This window comes from Pseudochaenichthys georgianus, chromosome 7 (assembly GCF_902827115.2).
Source record: "Pseudochaenichthys georgianus chromosome 7, fPseGeo1.2, whole genome shotgun sequence".
NCBI classification, from domain to species: Eukaryota; Metazoa; Chordata; class Actinopteri; order Perciformes; family Channichthyidae; genus Pseudochaenichthys; species Pseudochaenichthys georgianus.
Genome location: NC_047509.1, coordinates 42,266,578 through 42,292,690, shown reverse-complemented (window position 1 = coordinate 42,292,690; position 26,113 = coordinate 42,266,578). Strand labels below are relative to the sequence as shown.

The 26,113-nt window shown below is 42.5% G+C and overlaps 1 protein-coding gene across 3 annotated transcripts in view; it reads right to left on the bottom strand.

Moving 5' to 3' along the window:
- Window positions 1-756: 756 nt before the first annotated feature.
- LOC117449936 (paired box protein Pax-7-like) overlaps window positions 757-26,113 on the bottom strand; it is a 58,760-nt gene continuing 33,403 nt past the window's right edge. For all 3 annotated transcript variants that reach the window (XM_034087876.2, XM_034087874.2, XM_034087875.2), the window contains 5 exons: window positions 23,642-23,841; window positions 16,503-16,668; window positions 15,683-15,879; window positions 7,015-7,279; window positions 757-3,771 (listed from right to left, as the gene is read on the bottom strand). In XM_034087876.2, the coding sequence (XP_033943767.1) occupies window positions 3,656-3,771; window positions 7,015-7,279; window positions 15,683-15,879; window positions 16,503-16,668; window positions 23,642-23,841 (944 nt within the window). In that variant the 3' untranslated portion in view covers window positions 757-3,655. The remainder of the gene's footprint in view (window positions 3,772-7,014; window positions 7,280-15,682; window positions 15,880-16,502; window positions 16,669-23,641; window positions 23,842-26,113) is intronic.

Here is a 26,113-nt window from a genome sequence, read left to right as displayed (position 1 = left end):
GACAGGACGTTTTTAACGTTATTGACCATTTTTTCTCTCAACACAAGCTGGATTGGAAATCCTGCTCTCATGTGTGCACAGACGGCGCTGCGGCGATGACCGGCAGAGTAAATGGATTAATGGCCCACACACACACACACACACACACACTTAATATATATCACCACGATTGATTGCGTAGTAGGGGGTACTTTAGGTTGGCTTGAAATGCTGTGGGGGTACAGTACTCAAAAAAGGTTGGGAAACACTGAACTAGAGTATGGATACTTGATACAAGACACCAGATGAATAAGATACAAATGAAAGTAAACCATTAGTAAATGATGCTTTATCTGGTGCTGTCTCTTTGTTCCCTGCATACAAACAGCAGGTTCAGTCAAATGAAAAGCCAGCATCCAGCACTGGGGTCTTGGTCCATTTGTAAAGCTTTAATGAACAGACAGTTACGCAAGTGTCACAGTTAACACACCAAGGAGCAGAGGGGAGGAAATGCCAATAAAATGTGTCACTCACTAGTCTAATACTCCATACAGGTAGAATAAATTATACCATGATAACATACAAACATGCCCAACGGAAAGCAGAACAAAACAAGCAGAAAGAGGACCAAGAGGTAAACAGGAGAGGGGGGTGAAGCATTACTGTATATTTGATCCTTTATGTTTTCCTTGGTTTGCTGTCAGTAAAAAATATATATGTACACAAGGTAGAAGGTTAACACAGCCAGTGTCTGGAGGATTGGAATGTTGGAGGAGACAGTGTTCAATCGTTTTTATCCATATTCTTACACATAATACATTTTCATCATTTGACATATTAAACAGAAATTCTCAAATTCAAGCCGATATTCAAATACTGGCAGTTAAAACAATGTGTGGATATATGATACTCTGCATTTCAGAGATTGCTGGACGGTTTGCTGGACGCCTTTAACTTGAAACGTCTTCGCAGGATTGAAAAAGATTTAAGTGCGAAGAAGGCATTTAAACACATCAAAAGGGAGTTAGTTGTCATGGTATACGACATGAAAACATTGACAGAGAAAAAGATCCTTACAGTACCATTTCTCCAGGAAGTAGTACAACTCAGCGTGTGTTTTCGTATCAATGAGAATGACCAGAATCCAAAGAAGTGAAAAGAGAAAGTACAGGAGAATCGTGTGTATGCAGTGATTGTCACACTGAGGGTCCGCTCCTCAGTCTGGAGCTTGTTGGACCTCAGTCTCCTCAGAGCTCTGGTGGAGGTCAGAACACAGAGGGGGTCCATGGGTGTTTCTCAATCTCGAGTAAAGCTGCTCCAGAGCTACTATTTCAAGCATACTACGTCATCGAGTGCCGCCGAAGGACTGTTCCAATGTCCAGCATAATTGGAATTCTACCGAGCCCGGCGTACTTCGTAGCGAGAAATGTCGAGGCTTCACATGTGTAGACTCCGCGGTCTTAAAATCCCTACAATGCTTTGCGCACGGACCAATTTCTCCAAAACTGTAGGGGAAAATGTAAGGCGGGACCTCTCATATGACGCACACCTGCGCACTTGCTCGCCTGTTCCACTCTTAGTTTCCGAATGCCAGGAAGTACTCTTGCCTAGTTTCTGAAGCAAGTGACTCGGAAGACATGTGCTACCAAGCAAGCATACTCGACATTGAGAAACACCCCATGTCTGCTGCTACAGAGGAGTGTATTGCCCTCACATACACACATCCTGAAGGCTGACACATGATTTTCTTTTCAAGCTGCCAATATCTCCTGTTGATATTTAATATGTATGTATGTATATGTAAGTGGTTTTCAACAAAGATATACAAAGTATAAAGGGTAGACCTAGCGTTTTATTCTTCTGAAGGTAAAAAAAAGGTATACACTCAGCCAGGCTGTTTAGTTATTCAAGACAACAGCTGAACCTGTTGTGTTTGCTGACCTCAAGTAGTTGAGAGTGGTCAGAAGTACAACACACTGGACTTTGAGGTAGAATTCATGATCCAATATCAAATCGCACGTGGATCTGTCGGACAACAAAACCAAAAACATGTCAATGAATGAAACCCAATATGAATCCTCATGGAGGCGGTGACTTTGTACGCTGAGGTGTGTTCTGACCTGTCGGTCCGTTTTCATGATCATTACTGCTTTTTGTTTCATATAAATACATCTTTCCGGTCAAAGATTATTTCCTCTAAACACAATCGGAATTGTAATGAAATAGGCTATAAATGTATTTCCACATTTCCGTTAATTTATAAAACTAATCCTCTCAAACACACAGGCTGTATAGGGCAAGTGTGTAAATATTTCAGGTTCATTTGGTCATTATGAATCTGTGGGTGTAATCAGACCTTTGTCCTCTCAATAATAGAGGTCAGTCATGTGACAGTCAGGAGTCTCTCGTTAACACTGCCTGCTCATTGGCTGGCTTTAGGTTCTTGTAATAACCATTCATATTGCGCTCATAAGACACTAAATACTATACTATTACTAATGATGCTAAAACTAACCTCATGTTGTATTATTAAGACTATACAATTAAGCATTATAAACACATTTATTTCAGATAAGCTTTTTATAAGAAACGTGTTTATAGCCTCCTTTAAGTTTCTAAGTTTCTTAGAATTGTTAAATATATAAAAGTACTACACAAATATGTATTGAGTTAACTAACTTATGTATTCATTACGATTGATACATACTTTATTTTGCATTTATTAAATCACTATGCAATTATAAAAATGACCACATGTTCAGCAGGTATTGAATCTAAAGCCTAACTAAGGAAAATAAACATTTATAATGCGATTAACAGTTAACTATGCGTTTTTAAAAAGATGATCTTTTAGACTACAGCTGTGCGACCATCTCCGGGCTGGATGGATGAATGTGTGTCTCAAAGGGTCTTTGGACACATTGATGTGGGACTGAGGGGTAGTCAAATAATAATATGTTAACACTATATAGTCCCATCAATACATAATAGCGTTATAATGCATCTTTAATATAAGGACTACAGCCTTATTATATATTAACTAACACTCATTACAAGAACCTCAAATCAAGTATTTCCACTGAATTTGAACTCAATGGAATTTGCTTAGGAATTGTACATCTTTATACAAACTCCACAGACATTTGTCTTTAAGGACTAGGACAATTAAAAAGGAAACCCTGGTTGAGGTTATATCAAAGGGAGTTTGTGACGGGAACAATTGTATTTAATGACCATCTAACGACACACTGGACACACAGCGTGAATTGAAACTAAAGCGGACTGTAACGCATAATGTTGTAGTTTGCTTACCAACAGAACCGATGTGTTTATGTAAATACATTGAAAACAGGTCAGAGGTCACACCCAGCCCAAAATGATTCAGGGTTCAGTGACAGTGTTTCTTATATCACTGGTTTATAGTTATTCAGTAAAGTGAGAATATACCAACGCTGTGTCAAATATTTAGAGCACAATGAACAACATTAAAATAAGAGTGGTCCCATAAGGAATGTTTAAAGCTTGGACAGCTGCATCACTGAGTCCTCAAACCCTGGAAGAAGAGTAAAACGCTTAAATATCAGCCCAATACACTGCAGGCCGTCTGAGACAAAGGTCATGGAGTTCCGTGTGGATGGTAGTGCTGGTGACGAGGTGTTGCATGCACAGCTGAGTGCTAGTAGGCCTGGCCGGTCTCCACCTGCAGCAGCCCCAGAACAGCCGAGTGGTCGGACAGCTTCACCCGGCGCTGAGCGGACAGACCCACGTTCTTCGCCAGGTAGTCCACAGCAGCTGACCAGAGACAGGAGACACGCAGGGGAGAGTCAACGAGGTATACAGGAGAACATCAAGAGACCGCTGCAATGTGAGCACTGTATCTGATTTCACTATTTATAGGCTTAGGCATCATTTATACTTGTCCCCACCGCTTTTTGAAACGGCCAATGTTGTCCATTTGAATAAAATGTTCTGAAAATAGCATGCACAAAGAAGTGTACACTTTGAACATAATAATATAATACAATAGAACATGTTCAATCTGGAGGACTGTTCTCACTCTCTGGGTGTATTTCTGATAACCCATGTGGTGCAGTAAAAATACCTTATGTTGTTTATTTCAATGTGTCATATTTATTTTCCTTTGATCTTCAATAATAATGTTGTCACAACTGATAAATGATAACCAACATCAAGACAGCGGGGAAATTATTATTATATATATTATATAATGTGTCTTACAAACGCACATTGCTAGGAAATAGCAGCCTGCATTGAGCAGTCAGTATTCACAGGCTCAGGTTGTCCATTCTTCAGACTCCTACAGTTAGCACCTGGCGGAGTAAAGACCAGCTGGTGAGTCATTGCAGAATAACTTGTAGTATCAGAACCGGCCATAAATCAAACATGACTCCTGACATTGGTGGGTTTCTTCTCTTATTTAAATACAGTCAACTTCAATTCTGATTTCGCTTACTTTTTTTTATATTGAACCAAATCCTTTATTTATTGCTCCCCATATCCAGCATGGTGCTAACTACACAGAGGCCACCTCCTCACTAGTTCTGTGCAGGACACAACCTCAGCTCTTTCTAGATGTTAGACATACAGTATGTGTTCATGGAAATGAAGGAACATTCCACGCAGTACAACAGTGTATCTCATTGATGAGTTTCACATGTCTTTGGACAACAATGGAGCTCTGCAGAACAGAGGAAGAAGACGTATCAGGATTTGGATACACACCTGTTAGTAAATATATTGAATATCACCAGACTTGAACATGCATTATTCTGCTGCAGAATTGTTTGTTTCATATCTAATCACTCTGACTAACAAGAGCTTTGCCAGACAGACAAAAGAGCTCCACAGACAGAGACAGGTACTCAGGGGGATATCTGCAGGTCTTGGAAAGCTGGCATTAATGCTGGAATATGTTTCTGTCTGAGTGCTGAAGGTTGTCCCTCCCTGGTTCAGTTGATAACTTCTCTTCAGAGGGCAGGAGAGAGGAGGCTGACAGCAGATGTGATGTGACATGGTGTGTGCACGTGTTGGCTATCAAGGGGAGATAAGTAAGGCGTGTCAGTTAGGATGCCTGCATGCACAGAAAGGAAGCTGTCACTCAGTGCTGGGGTTTGAGAGAAAGAGGAGCACCTATGGGTGGGCAGGTCTGTCTGCCAACATGCCAGTCACCCAGACAGCTCGTGGGGGAGCAGTGTGTGTGTGTGTGTGTGTGTGTGTGTGTGTGTGTGTGTGTGTGTGTGTGTGTGTGTGTGTGTGTGTGTGTGTGTGTGTGTGTGTGTGTGTGTGTGTGTGTGTGTGTGTGTGTGTGTGTGTGTGTGTGTGTGTGTGTGTGTGTGTGTGTGTGTGTGTGTGTGTGTGTGTGTGTGTGTGTTTCATAAGGGTTTAGCGAGGCCCTCTAAAGGAAGCTGTTATTCCTGTCAACCAGCCTTATACCTTAAATCCCTGTTGAGCAGTCACGGTGAGAGTCCTCTGCCTCCAAGATTGAGCCTATCTGATAACACACACACACACACACACTTTGACAGTATGTTCTTTAATCTGTCAGGAGCTTCCTGCTCTAGAACAAGAGAAGAGTAAAATGTCTGAAGAAGACTGCTAAATGTGTCAGCAGGAGGGAGGGAGGGAGGGGCCGGGGTGGAGGGCCACACCACACACCTCAGAGAGGATCAGTTATATGTACAGCATCACAAATATGTTTTTTATTTTAACCTGATTATAACTACTGCTGTAATGTAACGATCGTGTTTGTTGGTTTGAATTAAGATCTAAGTCATTGTGCGGGTACAATGTTATCATGACTGATCAGAAGGCTGAGTGGCAGCGGTTAAGGGTACACAGTCAGAATGGACTCCTATTCCTCACCTCGAGATCCACCATATGCAGTAAGCACAGGGTCATGTGTTGTTATGTAGTGAGGCGGAGGTTATGTCTGAGTGGAGCTCGGTCTTACTTCCTGATAAGATGGTTGGAGTTCCCAAAGCTCAACAGAAATACATTTGAATAATGTGACTCCTGCTACTGTGCATTTCACCTTATTATGGTCCATGAGATTGCAACTACAACTTATAATTAGGGCCGGGACTTTAACGCGTTAATTAAGATTAATTAATTACACGCGTTAAACACACACAAATTAACGCATTTTAATCGCACTTATTTTTGCACAGCGGAACGTTTCTCACTGGATGAGTTTCAGGCGTACCGATTATACTGGAGCACCAACTAACGTTCATGACTTCAGCATGGGACTTCAAACAACAACAAACCACGGTGAACAATAGTCAAACATGAACGAACAAGCTGATGAGACCGCTTCGGTCGGCCCCGTGGATGGGACATTTTGTTTTAAAAAACGGACGGATAGAAGCGTCGACAAGAGCACGGTTGTGTGCAAATTATGCAAAAAAGAATTTGCATATCACCGCAGCACATCAAGCCTAAAGTATCACCTAAATGCAAAGCATGTAGCAGCTAGCGTGGACGTTAGCCCGACTCCGAGTGCAAGGAACCACACCCTGACCCAACCCACACTCAACCAGATGACTGGTTTCAGGGCCAGGATAAGTAAGTCCACGTCTGAGAGAATAACCAGCTCCCTGGCTCACTGGACTGCACTCGACTGTAGACCACTTGGAGTCAAATCCATGTGAACATTGCTTCTCACTGTTCTCAGGTCAGATGTGTATATTTGATTAAAAATGCGATTAATTTCGATTAATTAATTACAAAGCCTCTAATTAATTAGATTAATTTTTTTAATCGAGTCCCGGCTCTACTTATAATCAAATATAAAACAATTATTTAGAGGAATGACTACTAAGTGGCAGTTGGAGTTATCACACTGTTAATCCAGTGTTCGCCAGAGAAGTGGTTTAAAGCCCACGTGTGTCCGCATTGTTTCATCTCTGATAACGTAGACTTAACAAACCGGTCTCTTACTACGTGAAACATCTATCAGAGTTAAAACACATGTCACTCTGCTGCTGTGTGCTAGTGTGAGTTAGCAGGACTCACTCTGGCCGTACTGTGTGTACTGGTAGCCGGCAGCAGCCACGGCGGGGTCCATGTAGCTGGTAGTGCTATATGTGGGGGGGCAGTAGGACTGGGATGACGAAAGGCTGTCCACGGTCTTCATGGAGCTCTCAGCTGAGCGCTGGCTGCAGCTGGCTGAGAGGGCGTTGGAAGGAGAGGAGTCCAAGGCACTGTGGAGCGGCGAGATGGAGAAGTCGTGTTGTTGCTGAGAGGAAACAGCACTGGGGTTACCCAGCATGCTCATCACCTGAAACACAGGGGGAGAACACTCACACTTCAGTACACTGCTCAGATCACCATTACAGCCAAACAATGATTACACTCTCTGTGAGGAGCCTCACGAGGGCTGTTCTAACTGCCTTCATTACACATATTTCACCTGGATATTATTTACTTACGTTGAGTGTACGTGTGTGTGCTTGTTTGAAAAAAGTATGCCAATATCACTATCACACTTTGCACAGCAGATTATGAATTGTATTTAAAGTACATAAAGGCCTAAGTCCTCCTAAACCCTGATGTCCTCGTTGATATAGCAGTATAACAAAACAATGGACAGCTAGTATACTTCATTGACAGCCTCCGAGGAAAGGAGGTCTCACTTAGTGAAATGCTTCATTCTGATGGACCTCATGGCAGCTTGATGTTAGGCTGTGGGCGGATACAGCGACTGGTAAAGGCAGATGCTTGAAATGTCCCACTATCACTATCTTCCAGCTAAAGTCAGAAGTGCAGCACACTGAGCCCGTCAGATTGGAATGCACATGATCTGATGCAATCAGAAGTGCATGTGCTCTCAGCTTAACGCCCAACATCAGGGATGGAAAAAGGACTCCATGTCATAAAGAACAACAATATACACACCGACAGAGATGTAACAATAAATAAGTTCCTTCAAACCCTGTTTGAGCTGATAGACAAATATGATGCACACTACCTGAAGAAATGAAATGAACACACAGGTGACGGGACCTTGGTGTGTGTCTGTGGGTCATTAGCCGTTAATACGACCATGACGTTTGGAAGGTTTGTTCGGTCTTTGGATGTTTAGTCGGCGCCAGTGCAGCCTTGGGTTGTTCATGGAACTAGAAGTTCATAAAATACATTTCATTTGAACATTATTCCTGCAAGTAATAGAAAAGGGTTCAAGGACATTGAAATGGTGTAGTTGACCGTATTACATTCTTCTTTAAGGTCCAGCGACTTTAAGGAACGATCTTTATTCATCATTGCCGCCTTACTGTATATTGGCGACAAGGCGTTTTACACAGGTGTGTTGGATCATATGTTCGTGGACATTTTCCACTTTTATGACCAATACTTGGTTTGATTTGCTAATAATCCAAACTCCACCCTTCCGCTATATTTACCTAATGTCCGGATACACTCAGAATAATGTACATTTGTGTGCATGTACATACTTAGATTGTCTTGACGGTCTACAATGGCTTTGGGACAAGCTGGTGATTCTGGTGGAGAGTATTTCTATAAACATAACTCTAATATATCTTAATAATTATCCTTTTTCTAAATGAATGCATTTACAGATCCAACCACAGCTGGAAAATGTCTCAGTACCTCCCCATGCACACTTTGTTGATCAGTGTGTGCGTCGTTGTGCCGACAGACGAGCTTTCCCCTGCCGCTCCTATTCCTGCAGGGCCTCGCACCGAGACTATTAACACCCCCCTCTAACAACACCACCCACTGCGCCATCTTCACTGCTACTCCAAATGAACCTTTAATGATTTGAGGCGAACAGGTTGGGGTCGGGTCAGAGGATGAAGCTCACGCAGCGGGAGGTTTGCCTTTGGAGGCATGTCGGGTCAAAGTGCTGCTGACAGGGTTAATATCTGCTGCTCCAACCCGTAATGACATGTAAATAAACAGAGATGGATCCCAGCGGGAGACGGGGGGCCGCCAGCTGGGCCCTGAATGCATCAGACAGGCACACAGATGTTTAGTACGGAATATTTAATGATGTCATATCTTTACCTCGCAGTAGCATTGTATAATAAAGAAGAAATATTTTCTTTATTAAATATTTATATAAATATTTGTTTTCTCTTATTGGCACACGGCCAATTAGGTGGCGTGAGTAGCCCATGTGTATCTGTTTTGCTGGGCCATGAGTCTTACAGAGATGTCGTTGGCCCTTGCCCCTTGGTTCGGGGTCTTTGGTTTCAGTTATTGCACATCAAAAGAGATTTGAATATGTTTTATCTTCAAAGTATGTTTCCTGATGGTTTGATGACCTCTTGCTCCTTGACAGTGACGTGCGGTGGAAGAGAAATCATAATGGTTCGGCTTCTGTTTCTCTGGCCGAATAAACAGATTCACATTTCCACTTGTGCATTGCTCGCTTCTTATAGACTGATAATGGCAACATCTAAACAACCATTACCTTTATTACAAATTATTCTGTGTGGGAGATTTGTGTCTCTTTTTTTATTTGAACTCGAGCTGTAACTATGCTACGCTGCTGCTGCTGCTGCTGCTGCTGCTGCTGCTGCTGCTGCTGCTGCTGCTGCTGCTGCTGCTGCTGCTGCTGCTGCTGCTGCTGCAAGACAGGAGCATTACTAGCTTTACTATTCTCTATTCAATGGTTCCTAACATTGAACGTGTCTCAGGTCCAAAGTGCACCCCTTGGGTCCTCAGAAAGACACCCAGTGAGGACACTCCTCCAGATTGAACATGTGCTATTGTGCTAAAAACCTCAAAGTGTACAATTCTTTGTGCATGCTATTTTCAGAACATTTTAAATAAATGATTCTAATGCAAAGCGGTGGGCACGTGGCCCCAGTATAAATGGCAGCACACTAAACTAGAGATACGAAGGCGTCTGAAGTCATGGTCGCCTTCAGGCCGTCATGTGGTCAGGGTGCAAGTGTTAGAAAGTGATCACATGAATAAAACAGGCGATGAGTTTCAGGTGGAGCGCTGCAGTCAGTCAGCGCCAACACTCTCTCTCAGCACAGGAAGCAGCAGGGCTTAGCTCTCTACCCACTCAGTGCTCAGACAGCACCCTGGGCTCTGTGCAGTCCCACTGTGGGAGGAGGAGGAGAACACTCGGAGTGATAAATAAATAAGTACAAATATATCTTACAAACATTCCATCACTGGGTATGATTTAAATTCCTCATCTTTCTGGCAGCCTTCTTGAGTAGTTCTTGTCTTTATTTATTTATTTGCTTAAAAGCTCCCTCCTTTGCTTCTTGCCAAACCGAATCTGTTTTTTAGGCGATTTCTAATTAGCATCTACCCCCTGCCCCCACTCTATCCCTCGTTATAGGAATGATGTAAATATATTTGCTCATCCTTTTTGATTTGTTGACATGAGAGCGTGCCAGTTGACAGCGTGCCCAGTCAAAGGGCTTAGCACGGCTAATTTTAATAGCAGCTGACACTGATATTAGGCACCACACTCATTGACATGCAGGTGCAAACAGCTAAGAACTGGGGGGCTGCAGGAGGACCGGCACCAGAATGGGGGTGCTACTATTTGTATCTTATTTAAGGGAGGGGCCTCTCTGCTCAGCCTCTTGAATATAATTCAACACGATTCCTTGTTGTGAATTTAAATGGCAGTATATGTGATAGCGATGCAGTGTAAGGGGAGTGGGCAGGAGGGGGGGAGCTGGTAGAAGAGGCCCCCCACATCCCCCCAACCCACCTCCTTATCTTAGGCCGACAGTTGTCAGGATTCACGGGCAGAGGCCTGAGTTAGCGCGGCGGCGCGGCAGGCCTGGGGATATGGATCAAAGAGACAGAGCTGGAGAACCAAAGCAGCTCTGATCCCCCCACACTGAAACCCACTCACCCACTCTCCCCTCTCTGTCTCTCTCACCCCAACATCAAATAGCATCCAGAGCGCGGCACCAGCCACCATTCCAAAGCAGCTAAATCTTCCTCTCACAACAAACCGGGGAGGAAATGAGAATGTGTTCTTCTTCACTCGTGTGATGTGTTGATCTGTGGGGGTCACTGGGGGAAGTAATAGTTTCATCTTCAGTGGCAAGTCACTAAGTTGTCTGACCTGACAGAAACGGATTAGTGGGCCAGCATTACTGACTGTGTGACTGAAGAAATAAAAGTCCTCACCACTTAGAGGGCTCTCAGGCTACATTTATGGGAATCTGTCAAAAAGTGTGGTTTATTTTTGCAGGCTTTCTTAGGGGGGGGGGGTTGTTCAGCTCCGATGGTGAAGCTGTGAAATGGTTTCTATTTAAACATGCAGTGCAACCAGAGGGATGGAATTCTATACTGTCTTTTTGTCTTTCAATCAATAAGACGTGGAATTGGCTGCACACTCCATCTCCACATGAAAGTCAGCCTCTTATTCTGTCGCCTTGAATGTGACAGGAGGAGGCACAGACATGGCGTGTGTGAATTACATTCCAAATGCAATATGGCTGTTTCAAATTGAATTATTGCCTGTCAGACATACAGCATACGGTCTATCTGTAATTTTGAAGTGTCTTAGGAACGCAGCCTCCATTGTTATCTCATGTAAATGCCTGGGAGCGTGAAGAAAGGGTCAATGGCAGAATGGAAATGCTTCAGCTGAGACTCAGAGCCATTGAGTTGGCTGAGAGCACCGTAAACACGCGCAGCAGCAGCAGCTTCACTTCATCCTCTCTACAGCCAGCTCATATGTTGGTACTCTGTGGATGGTAAAAGCAGTCTTGCTTTAAATCTATAACATGCAACATTTTCCTAAGAAACAATGAATGAGTGATACAAAAATAATCATCATGCATGACCCACTAGAGGTGTGTGGCCCCTGCAGCCTGACTGTATTTTCTGACTTTAAAGGGCCCCGCAAAAAGCCTCTGTTTCCCACATGGCAGTGTGTGTGCGTGTGTGTGTGTGCGTGTGCGTGCGTGTGTGTGTGTGTGTGTGTGTGTGTGGCCAGATTAAATAACAACCCCTGCATCGCTTTAGGTGTGTGTATTCTTGATTTAGAAACGTAACCACCATGCCATCAGATAATAATTTAATATGAAGGATAATAATAAATGGTTTCATCCTTTGATTCCCTGCTTTGCTAAAATTATGTGTTTCTTTTATACAAATAACAGAAAATTAGAAACTGCAAATTCCGTTATAGATATAACATAGCAGTGGCGGCGCCAGGGTATGGCTGGGGTAGGCTACAGCCATACCAAGAAATGGCTTAGCCCCACCATGAAAAATGATGATAAAGTAAGCAAAATAAAGTCCGCCAACTCGCGCGGAGTAAATTGCAGAGACAGCAGTTAGTAAGATTGATTTCAGTAGTCACTTGTCTGGAAATACCGAAGACCAGAAACGGTTTTGAAAACTTTTGTCACGTAGTGATCGTCTTCTTAATAGAACATCTTTGATAATGTCTTCTGGCCAATCAGAATCAAGATAACGGCGTGGTGTTGTTGCAGGAAGTCCCGACGGAGAATAATTTAGCTGTAGTACATCTCTATATACATCGATACAACATTACGTGTTGATAGAAATCAACACGTAATGAAATCAGACCCCACGGTTTGATGATTGATAGGTGTGTGGGCTGTCTTTCATGTTGACACACAGAACAATGGGGGCTATCCACCCTTATCCACAATGTAAAGTAATTCACAGCCTCTTCCCTCTTCTCTCTGTGAGGAGCAGCAGGTTCAGCTTTCAGAACAAAGTAACAAAAAACTAAAATGGCATTCATTTTTTTAAATATGTCGTGTAGTAATAGATGTATTTATTTTTCTTCTCAAGAGAGGACCAGAATGTGTATTTTATGTTAGTATTTCAAAAAATCTCCTGGGGGAGAATCCCCCCAGACCCCCTGCAGGGGTTGGGTTTTCAGCATCAACTCTTTCACCTGTGGGGAAATTGCAGGATTGGCTCCAGGTCGCCCTTTTTATTTACTACAAGACAAATGTGCCTTTTTATTTCATACAGTTCCATTTGGATTGAGACAGGGGAATAATCTAAAACTCACGCGTGGCGTTTCACTGTCAAGGGGAGCGTGTATGTAATTACATTGCAAATACTGACTTCACCCCACCACTGTAGGGTTAGCCCTACCAGAGATTACCCAACACAAGTACTCTGGCGCCGCCACTGATAGTAACATATTGTGAGGAGTTGTCTGTTCATTTAGGTGTTGCATATAGCTATATTTCAATGTCTTCAAATCGGATGTTTCCTTTAAATGAACCCTTTTAAGAGCTTTAATGTTATAAACAGCATAGTTCCGCACTGTCTGAGGGTATACCTCCTCATATACATCTGCCTTATATCATGTTAGCTAGTATATATAAAGCATGCACTGAAATATTTGAACATTTACTTTATGACGGAACCATTTCATCTGGCATCATTTACCTGACATCATAGCGTATTGCATATACTTAGTTTGGGTGGAGGTCTGTTGCTCCAACCAACCAGTAATCCACGTACACACACCTGTACAGCTGCATTGAGAATATCCACGCATTGATGCTCATTGTACTGCCAGCAATGTGGATGTGGCTCTGGCCAATCAGAATGATTGACTGCATGAGTTTGCTGCATTAACATATTGTTATTGCTTGAGGTCAGTAATGCAATATGTTGCATTTGATGTAGGAACTGCATGTTCCATGGAATGTCTTAGATTGTTCACATCGTATCTTCTTCCTGAAGATGCTGTTGCTCATTGGTTCTGCGCTGCAGCGTGTGTGACATTCAGAGATGGGTATGGATATGAACCACTGGTCTCTTTCTGCCAGGGAGAACAATCCCTGCTGCATACAACGTCTCATTTGGAATGGTTATTGTTCCAGAGACCAAGATGGGATCACACGGGAATCTTTCCCTCCTTCATTTGAGTGTTACAGAAATACTGCTGCCAACTCTCTGTGAAGGAGCTAGGCTGTGTGAGCATCCAGCAAGGATGATGTCAAGTGAAGACTCATGGCAGTCAGACATCATCGGTGCAGGGTGTGTGTGTGTGTGTGTGTGTGTGTGTGTGTGTGTGTGTGTGTGTGTGTGTGTGTGTGTGTGTGTGTGTGTGTGTGTGTGTGTGTGTGTGTGTGTGTGTGTGTGTGTGTGTGTGTGTGTGTGTGTGTGTGTGTGTGTGTGTGTGTGTGTGTGTGTGTGTGTGTGTGTGTGTGTGTGTGTGTGTGGAGAGGTGTGTTAGTTGCAAGGGTTCCCCACGTTCCCCTCTAGGAACACTGAACTGTTCAGTGGATACCAATGGAAATGAAACAACCATGACTAACAGTAAGTCAGTTGCAATCGTGTTGTTCAAATAACTCTTTGCCCCCAGTATATTTGGTCGAGTGAAACTCAAACTAGTGTGAGTAAAGCGATCCGGTTCACCAGGTGTCTAACACAACTCCTTACCTCCCGACCGAAGGTCACACACGAACAGAAGAACAACAACGACATATTTGAATATCAGCCACAATTCATTAGAGCAGTCCGCGTTGACAGCAACATCTGTTAATTATCCAGAAAGACAGTCGCTGTATTCAATTAATGATCTCAGTCAATGAGATTATTTATGTTCTATTTCCCCCTGAAGACTTCAAAGGATTTTCTCTCCAAACGAACATCTTTGTGATGGGAGTCCAACCCAGAGTGCACGAGGGGCCGTGCAGATGAACGATGTATTAATTGCACAGACTGAGCCACAGAACGGGGAATACAATGATTAGTTCAGTTCTATTGTACTCATTCCCCCAGTAGCACGGGGCGTGCACTTCATTCAGCACTTACTGACTTCAAGTAAAAACAATGAAATCTAATCTGTTCTCTACAACTAAATCAATTTATAGCATTTCAATAATCTTATTCTAGTCATACATACTCAGACAGACAGAGAGAGTGAATGAACCGACAAGAGGACTGTTAATGTGGGGGTGGAGCAGATTGAACATGTGCTGTGCTGCTGTGACTCGAGTCAAAGGCCAACTCAGCAACTCCTGTCGTGACTTCGGGAAACAAGGCGCACAGAGAATCGGTCTCTTCTCTAAGTAGTAAAGTGACATCGTGCCTGCACTGTAATGAGTTGGCAGGTTTTGAAGATGCCTTTGAAACGTAGTGATTAGCCCAGGTCTTCGTGAGGATCAGCCTTGGGCCTTGATTACCAACAGTTCTAATGGTATCTAAGACTTCAAATAGTGGAGAAGCTTAATCTGTAATACTTTACTTGAGTACATGTACTCAGTGCCATTCCATGATTTAAAATCTGGGTTTTTGACTTGTCATTATTAACTGAGGGATAGCAAACTTTATTAAAGTTCCAGAAACTACCATCTGTCTGGGAATCGTGCTGTTCAAACTGTGGCCTACACAAAGACTTCAGGCTCTGGGAGGTACCAGATGCAACATCAAAATGGCTTCCTCTCCAAGTCCTCCAACAGCAGTCTCTACACTACACACATGAATATGATTTGCAGCAAGACAGCAAACAGGCCGACCCACCAAGCTGTCTGCGTAACTACACAATACTTCCAATACAGTCATGTGATTATAATATAATAATAATAACTTGGATTTGTATAGCGCCTTTCAAGGACGCTTTACAATAGGACCCTTGTACACATCCACACGGGTCACGGTCACTGTTTAGTTCTTTCTGTAATTGACCAGGTGAATGTTACGTGTCCACATGCGGTGCAGCAGGGCTTACCTGCGGGGAGAGTCCGTTGCTGCCAGGGTTGACGTGGTTGCTGGGAGCAGAGCCCATGAAGGAGTCAGAGTAGGTGGAGAAGCCGTGGCGGTTGGAGGCCATGCCGTAGACCGAGCCGCTGTCGGGGCTGGCCAGACCGCCCTGGTGCATGGTGGACGGAGGCAACGGCTGTGGGCGGTGGACTGTACCGTTAACGTCTGAATAAAGAAATATAAATGAACATTGGCGGTAGTAAGAATTAAAAGAAAATGTTTTGTTACTGCTGTTCAATTATACAAGCATGACTGTGTACGTGACTTTTTTTTTTTCAACTACAGAGAACAGAGAATACAGATCTTTTATTTATTAAAAACAAATGTGGGCCTTTTGCTTTAAGACTCTGATATCCAAACAACTAGAATACCTGCTTTTGATAACTCCATATCTCTCGGTCATTAACGTACGCCAGCAGTGTATGAAATATTCGGCTAGCAGCTGATTTCTCTAGATGAGAAATGCCTCCGGTGTCAGGTCCCGTCAGCTGTCACTACTGGATCATGTTAGTGCAGTTGTGTGAGAGAAGCTCCTCTCGGTTACACCTCGTACAATCACAAGTGGCCCCACGTTTCAGAAATGAAGAATAAGAAAACACCTCTGTCAGGTTGTGGAGCCAAATGTTAGTGTCATCACACCAAACACCTGATTTGGAGGTTTTGATATGATATATATATTGACGCTAAACAGTGGGAAAGCTGTTGTGCAGGCACTGGTGGAGCAACACGTCACAGCGCCTGTTAGATTCTACTATCATGTATCATCTACATCACTGTGAGACCTCTACCTTGGGACAGAGTGTTGGTTGGATAGCCGGACTCTGGCAGCTGGTACGTTGGAAGTGTTGGCATCCCTGTGGGAGGAAATCCACCCGGCAACAGGTGGTTGAAAGCTGCTAGCTGATTGGCTCCTGCTTGTTTTCGCCACCTGGCCCTTCGATTGCTGAACCAAACCTGTGGGAAAATCAGAACAGGAAATAAAGTTTAATAATTCATAACATTTCTCAGAGACGTTTGATATGAATACATTACAAATAAACGTAGCTTATGTTTTGTTGTCACATGCTATGTTAATTATCACAGTGGAAAAGGCTACTGGAACATTTGTTTTGCGTATAAGAAATGTTGACTTCCTGAACAACCTGATGCAACTACATTTAAATTAGATGAAGTATTTTCAGATTGAATACCCCAGAAGAGCTCAAATAAGGAATTTTGAAAAAGAATCACTTCCTTACATAATCACGTGTTGCTGTTTGGAGTTTAAATCAAGTTTAATTCAATCTGCTAGATTGAATTTGACAAAAGCACACAATAAATCATAGCGGGTTTCATGATGTTGAGGTGTTGCAGGCAAAGTAAGATGTTCTAGTAGACCAGCCTTCAAGGTAAATGCTGAGTCGTGTTTGCTTGTTGTAGGGAGTTAGTGGGTGATGTGGTGAGTGTGGAAGTGCGTAGTGTGAGTGACATTCAGGCAGGGACCATTTATTATTATTTATGTATGACATCATTTGAACTGAAAAAATATACCTAATTGAAATAGTTTCTTTGTTGGCAAACATGAAGCATAATTAAATTCAAGGTTCAAGGCTTTTATTGTCATTTGTACATTGCTACAGTACAGTGTAGTTATGTCGATGAAAATCTTAGGTCCCAGGCTCCTCCAACAGTGCAACACAATAACATAGATAACATAGTGCAAGTAAATACAATCAAATAGAATAGAATAGAAGTAGTGACATAAGAGTCTATATACAAGTGATACATCCTTTGTAAGTTACAAACAGATGAATGTTACGGTGTTCTTAGTTCAGGTTAGCAGTCTTCTGGCCTGTGGAATGAAACTGTCCCTGAGTCTGGTGGTTTTAGTCCTGATGCTGCGGTGGAAAATGGAGTAGTCTGTTTACTGACGGAATAAGTGTGACAACATTCAACTCAAACGCACAGCATCTTCAAGCGAAAAAGCAAACCACTGACGTGATACAAACTCAAAGCTGGGCAGTAGTTGAAGGAACCACATCAGGAAGATTGTGAAATCACAAAGCAGTGCGTATTGCCAAAAGCTAAAGCATTTTCACTTTCGCAGGGCACTAATTTCTTAGCCAACAAAAAGTCAAAGCTCAGGGCAGGTTTCAGCCTGTCACCACGCAACACACTCACAGACATGTCTCCTCCTCACACACACTCTGACAGAACACACAGGTCACCTCAGTTTTATCATTTACATCGTTTTATAATTTGCATGATATTATCCGCACGCACACACGCGCACACACACACACACACACACCCACACACACACACACACACACACACGCACACACGCACACACACACACACACACACACACACACACCCACACACACACACACACACACACACACACACACACACACACACACACACACACACACACACACACACACACACACACACACACACACACACAGCAGTAGCAGGACTGAGTACTGCCTGCAGCTCCCCACCCGCCCATTTTCCCCAGGAATCCTCCTTTTTCATTTAAAGCAAATGGAAACATGCCTTTCAAGTTGAGAAGATCATTTGGAATCCTATTTCTGTAGAGGAGCCTCAAATAATTATAACAGGTGTTGCCGCCCTGAGGTTTACAGAGAAGAAGTCGAGTCTGATCTCCCCCTAAAGAAAAACTTTACTCCTCATTTATTCCTTTTTAAATATGAACTGTATAGCCAGACCCGGCGTCATGGGCGGTCCCCATGGGGCCGGGCCTGCCCATCCAGGATTTGGGCCCGCTGTTTTAATCAGGGCTGAATACCACATTTGTATTGTTTTATTATTATGTTTATTGTTGTTATTTGTAGGGCTTTGTCCTAATATTTATTTTTGTACTAGTTTAATATCATTTTTAAATTTTGCTAGGGAATTCTGAATGAAAGGCTGCGCGCAAGACTGGTTTTTCGCTGGGTTGAGTCGTGTGGGTTTTTGAGTGAGATGCGGCACAGCAGCCTGTCAGTTAGTTTACTCTTGCTAGTGGTTCACGAAAGGAATATGGCAACTCAGCGCCAGATGCAGCACCTTAGAATAAACCAGATAGGCCTACGTTACCAACGAGCAAGCAAGTCAGCTGGCAATCAATTATATTTTGAAGAGACATTTACTCTCAAGCCGGCTCTCTAACAAACTCCTGCTCTGTGCGCAAGCAGACCGCTGCACACGCTCTCTGCCTCGCTCAATCTCTCTCTCTCTCCCTTTCTCTCCATCGCTCAACCTCACTCCACCTCTCCACCCTGTGTGCGCTCCTCAAGTTTGCCTGCGTGCTTGCCCAAGTTGGCACAGCGTTACAAATGTGCCACAAAACCAACCAGGGGGCCGGCTACGGGTATGAGTCTCAGTGAAAGAATGCGTGCATAGATAGGATCGAGGGGAGTACCCATAGAGTCCAGTAGAGGGCTCCGCTGTGCTTATATAACATGGGTTACCATACGTAACCCTACGTTACACCCAACACTGTTCATCACCCATAACTATGTTTTCATTAGTGTAGCATCAGCTGAAACTGAGAATTGTTGCGTTTTCATTAGCTTACAATTATCTCTATACAGGGTGCTATCCTCTTCATTGGAGACACCATGTTGCACCCCCATGTAGCCCACAACAAACCAACCTAGATCTGGCTCTGAAGGGTCCTTCAGTTTTATGTTACCTGAGGGGTAACACTGGTCACTGCTCAAGGTCTACCTACTCGCTTCCGTTGGAGCTCTCCACTAAAACGTCTACATCAGCTGATTGAGTTTGTTTTGGTGACATGAAACTTGTCAGTTCAGGACCATGTGATACGGTCAAAAGCTCCAGACCAAGTGTGAACGTGAACCTGGAGAGAGGATTATTTTTTTCAACTGTACATTTACTTCTTTTTTTGAAAATGTGTCAAGTGAAAGCAGGATGACCAGTGTCGAGTAGAGGTATATCATGTTGAGGTGTAAAGGTATTAGAACTAGAGTGTGGACTGGTCTCAATGCCATGCCACTTTCTCAATGTTCAGTTTGCATGGGCCTTGATTGATCCACGTTGCTGTTTGGGATTAAAGCTCCCATGAGTCAGCCCAGACCCTTTAGTGATTTGCTAGGAATTTGTGGGCTTGAAAGTGGTGGGAAATCCAGATTCCAGCCAAGATGTCAGGGATTGAGACATTGATGAGGAATGCAGAGGCCAGCCTGCTGCTGGAAAATTAACAGCTGTTGTTAGAGCTCTGCACTGTGTTCTCTGGCACTGCAGGGAGCCGTCAAGCTCTCACAGACAAAGACAAGTTCCTTAAGATGTGGACAGCTGGTAGTGTCTCGCATTATACTGCATGTATTTGTGAATGGTGGTTGAACTCAGTGGGTGAATGTAAAATGTGATCTGTTAAGAATCTGAATCATGTGACATATTGTACAACAATAACAATCAAACTTAAAACACAGTTCTCAAACCAGATTGAAACGCACAGAGGATTAACCATGTGGCAGGTTCAGCACCACGCTCCGGGTGTAGTATAACACCTAGTATTGTCCAAATGGACCTGTGGCCCCCACAAAGTGAGACAAGAGGCGCTTTCACACCAAGTACTTTTCCCAGGAATAGTTCCCGGAACTTTTATTTCCTGGAACTATCTAGTAAATCGGGTTCACACCGGAATAAGTCCCTGAGCGAGCCGCTGACGTCACTTCTTCTTCTTCTTCTTCTTCTTCTTCTTCTTCTTCTTCTTCTTCTTCTTCTTCTTCTTCTTCTTCTTCTTCGGGTTTACTGGCAGGCCGCAAACCACTTCACGGCGTATACTGCCACCCGAAGTCCCCGGAGTTGGGGACTGGCTTCAGTAGAAGCTACTGGGAGTCCCAGCAGCTTCCGAGTAAATCGCCAGAACGCCGACACATCACTCCACCGCTCCCATGTTTTCTTTTGTGTTGCCATAAGTTAGTCTCTCTGCGTTGGTGCCCCGGGCTAATGCTAATAATGCTAATGCGAGCAAATAAAATGGCGTCTTCACAAAAGCTTATCAGAGTTTTACGGGGCATGGTTTGCAATTATTCACCGCATACATTTTTTTATTCTACAGTATTGTTGTTTTATAGTTATTTGTTAATGTATACAACCCAATTTGTGTTCTTTGAAATTGAAAAGGATATTGCATTGTGCTTGTTACTTTCGTTGCAGTTGTATACGTCTTAAGCAGGGCTGCACATAACTGGTGCGCAGGTGCACCCCCCGCCAAAAAAGATCATCACACCACACATCACACATAGACTTTACTTGGGCAGGTATATTAAGGGCCACCAAAGTATAATTCGCGAGCCATTTAGGTTTAATTGTTTTAATCTCTCCGCGAGCACGACGGCATCTGCGATCCCTCGCTCTACCCCTTGCTGTCGCACAGAGACACACAGTAGAAACACATACAAACACTAACAGGGGTTTCAGGGACAGTCGGTCCGTTCCTCTATATGTCTGTCGGTCTCAAATCTAAAGGGTGCAATAACGATTTGTATCCAATATACATAAACAGTGGACACTGTAGATCCTACATATGAGACACAACCTTTATAGTCAGAAACAAGTGTTATTATTTTCTGATATTTTATACATATGATATTATGAATACTGTGAGCCTACATACCGTGGTGTGATTATAAGTGCATGTGAGTGAATATTGGCATGCATACATTTGTTTTTATACGTCCTATTCATTGTCTCAATACGCTCATACATCTTAAGAAAGTTATCACCAAAAATGTTAAGAATGTTTTTAGAGAACGTTATCCTACCTTTCAGAAGAACATTCTGGGAACCAAAATAAAATGTCCCGCTGAAAACGTTTTAAGAACAGTAGGGCATAATGTTCTAACAATGTTATCAAAAACATCTTAAGAAGGTTATCACCAAACATTTCAAGAATGTTTTTAGAGAATGTTATCCTACCTTTCAGAAGAACATTCTGGGAACCAAAATAAAACGTGCCGCTGAAAACATTCCTCGAACAACGAATGGTAACAAACATTTCTAGCTGGGAACTCACACATGCCACCACAAACATGCAATATCGGCTTACAGCTTATCATGAATTACGTGCTTGGTTGTTTTTTTCAAAAAGAAAATATGGTGATATCAGATTTTTTTTAAAACATCCTTTTCAAACAATTGCAACAAGTTTGTTTTTTAAAGAGCTCTAGAAATAAATCTGACGTTGACCATGACCGTGTTAATATTTGCCATAACAGGAAAGTTTTATAAAAAAAGAATAACATCCTCAAAACATTTTCAGAATGTTTCTTGGAGAATGTTCTTCATTTTTTATCATGTAACATTGAGGGAACGTTTTATAAAGAACATCTTTAATGTGTTACCCAACAACGTCCAAAACACATCCTTAGAATGTTGCAGGCAAAACGTTCCACCTTTGTTAACACATCACATTAAAGGAACGTTTTATAAAAAAACTTTCTGTCATCTCAGGCCTCAATAACATCCTCAAAACATCCTCTGAATGTTGCAGTTAAAACGTTATGTGTTAGTTAACCTTAAACCTTATAGGAACATTATTTGAACAAATAAACATCCTAAAAAGGTTCTTTGAACATCAGATAAAAAAGTTTCTTTAAAACCTTATTAGAACCAATAGGTAACGTTAGCCAAAGTTAGGGTTAGGGTTAGCTAGGATGGCGCAACCCCCCCCCCCCACCCCCAAATCAAGTTGAACCGCCCCAGCCCCAGTAAAAACCAGAGGTTTATGTGAAATAGTTCTTTTTTTGAAATAATGGTTTTAGTGTGCAATTATAGGTTTTAATTTTGTATTTGTGTTAATTTAAAATAAATCAAACTCCCAAAAAACGTATACAGCTTTTATTAACATTAGAATTTACTGTGTAAGCGGCTGCGGGGGAGAGCTTTAGAGAGCTCTCTCCTGAAAGACTGAGAGGCTCTGATAACCTCAGCTCAGTGAGGTAAAGGCACACCTTTATATGATCATTATAGTTGTAAAAAAATAAGAGAATAGATTTTCATCTATTCTCTTATAGTATAAAATACTATATGACAGTAAAATAAGTTGTTATTAATAAACAAGAATACAGTTTAAAAGGGGAGTGATTTGTAAAATATCCATAAAGAAAAAGAAAATCTGCTTACAGTTCTGTTTCATATCATGTTGGGAGATGTATCCATAGATCTCTTCATGTTGCTCTCAAAGTGAACCAGATTGATGCTTTTAACTTCAATATTAAAAAAAAAAAAAATCTTCCCGGGGGAGCATGCCCCCGGACCCCCCTACAGGATGTTAGGTCCACCCCCCACTTAAATCCTGTTCAAATGGTCATGCCACAACCGTGCATGCATGCGCGAGTCGTAGTGAGTGTCTGCATTATGGGGGGGGGGGGGGGGGGGGGGGGGGGGTGCCAGCTAAAATCTTGCTCACTAGCGCACCTCCCCCCGTTCATAAAGTCAAGTACCCCTCAAAAGGTCCGGTTTATTTCATTTTAAGGATGCACACCAAGCAACATCTCCAGGTGCTCCTTTGAGAACCAGGGCAAAAAAGTGATGTGCACCCCTGGTCTTAAGTGTAATTTGGCTTGGCTTCCTATTTTTTATGGACATGCTTTTATTTTTGAAGGAGAGTTAGCGCTGTTGACAGGAAGTTGTTGTTGCTATGGAAACAACTTGACGGAGATTAACGGAGAAAAGTAATATCTACATATAAAGATAGAGAAAGTAAACAATGAAGTTTATGTTTAAGTGTTAGCACCCCCCGAAGAGGCACAAGCTCTTACGTTGATATTGGAGATTTCAATAAATTCAATAAAAAAAAAAAGGACAAATATCCGAATAACGAAATTGAAACCCGAATAGTACTCTAACAAACGAATATTTGCATATTCGGGTACAGCCCTAGTGGGTGGGTGGGCAGAATTGTTCCTACCTGGACCCGGGCCTCGGTGAGCTTGGTCCTCTGGGCCAGCTCCTCCCTGGTGTAGATGTCGGGGTAGTGGGTTCTCTCGAAGGCCTTCTCCAGCTCCTCCAGCTGCTCGGCTGTGAAGGTGGTCCGACTCCTGCGCTGCTTCCTCTTCAGAGGGAGGTCCGGCTCCGACTCCACATCGGACACCTCATCCATCCGACTGCCTGGACACACACATGGGGGAGACAAACATTAGTTCCGTGTTCGGCAGGTAGAAGTGATGCTTACTATATTCTCCTGCTTTCAACTCACATATAAAAACGTCAAAATACTCCATAAAGACAATGAGCTTCAACGCTGGGAATCTACTGATTCCAGTATCATTGCACATCACTGATCGTCTGTTTGTGGATCTTTTGAATTGAAAGCAATGCAGTTATTTTAGATGGTTAGTAAACACAAACTTTTCTGAGTGTGGAATGACCTGTATTTTATTTATATGGTCAGTTCTCTTAGATAAGGACCCAAATATCTTTGGAAATCGTTTTTTCCGAGACACAAATGGCTTCTGGTACATTTATTTTGTTGTCTTAGGCGTACAATGAGACATTTCATGGAACATGGAACATTTTAATTCACATTTCAAAAATGATAATATGTGATGTATTAATTCAACTTTACACCTAAACAGACAGCTATATAGTACCTAACCAGGAGCCATGTTTGTTCTGAGAGCTGTTTAATGTAACTTCAAAATATTTGATTCATATCCGCAGTTCCTTTTGGTTTTATTGCCTATCAATAACAAACTCAGAGGCAGTGATGAAGACTTTCTCAGTAGGCATGTTCACATCTTCTTCCAGAGACAGAGCGAGGCAGGAGGAACAACTGATGCTTCAAACAGCCCAGCCTGCAGAGAATCCTCTGTGTGGTTATTTATATGACAAAACAATTTTCTGTGCTTGCTAAGTACCATTCTATATCAAAACCTGCATATCCCAGCATCCCTCAGGGCACAGTGCTGAGAGTAAAAGTGGAATGAGGGGTGCTAATCTCTGCAGACCACCTTGGTTTTGTATGTAGCACCATTCTTCATGTTGAGCCTCAGGGTAGCCCAGACAAACACACTGGCAGGATGAAAATAGTCCCAAAATATTTATTTTGCAGCCCATTTCACTCACACACATGTGTCCAGGCTGCTCTTCAGGAGGAGCCATGGAAGATTATCTGATGAATGTACATATATATTTCAAATGGAGCTACCCAGCTAGCAGGAAACGTTCTCACAACTATGGCTAACGTTACCTACAGGTTCTAATAATGTTTTAAAGAAACATTTTAATCTGATGTTCAAATAATGTTCCTATTAGGTTTAAGGTTAACTAAGACATAACGTTTTAACTGCAACATTCAGAGGATGTTTTGAGGATGTTATTGAGGCCTGAGATGACAGAAAGTTTTTTATAAAACGTTCCTTTAATGTGACAAAGGTGGAACGTTTTGCCTGCAACACTCTAAGGATGTTTTTTGGACGTTGTTGAGGTAACACGGTACAGATGTTCTTTTATAAAACATTCCCTCAACCAGGGCTCGACATTCAGTGGCGTTTTTATACTGTATGTACAAGTGGTGGGGCACAAAAAACTTAGATGTCTATAAGCTTCTGCAGTGAGGTTCATGGCTAGTGACGCACTGCCACTGACTCTTCAGGTTTACAAATATTATATTTTGACCTAAATCAAAATATAATATTATTTTCAAAGTGCCTTTTTTGTCTCATGCTTCAATTCATTTTAAACAGACAGTTCAACAGAAGGATACCCAAAAAATGTAATTTTATCATTTAAATATTGAATTGTTCTCTCTTAGTAAGATCCCATTTTCAATACAATTGCAGTCTTACCTTGACATGAAGTCCATGTGCCTATCCTTCTGGACAAAAATCTCTATTACTTTTTTATAAAAGTCCTCCTTATGTTCTTGTAGTTTCAAAAGTCTATCATAAATCTAATCTAATAAATAGATTTATGATTCGAAAATGATAAAAGTAGGGTAGACATGTGGATATTATCCGGCTGAACAAAACGTGCATTTATCTAACAGGTTTGTTTCCCACAGATCTTATTTGGCAGCTATTTTCTAAAATCCTATGGAGAAATCTCATTGCTTTTAGGTCGAGGGAAGCCATGCGCAGCTTACTTCCGGGTTTTAGGACGCCTCACTGCAGCTCTCTCGTCTCCTCTTCACACACCACACTTTTCGCGGCACACGTACTTACAGCCAATCAGCTCTGAATTATGTGAGATGACGTATGGTGGGGATGGCAGCTCAGTGCCCATATGGTCATTATTTTTTTGCCACACACATGAAATAGGAAAATACTCTGAGCATGCGCAGTGTAGTTTTTACAGTCACCGTTCACTTAGACAGTAAGAGGGAGGGGCAGGATCAGGTTTTGTCCCACATGGCTCTAAACAGCTCAATAGGCACACTGTA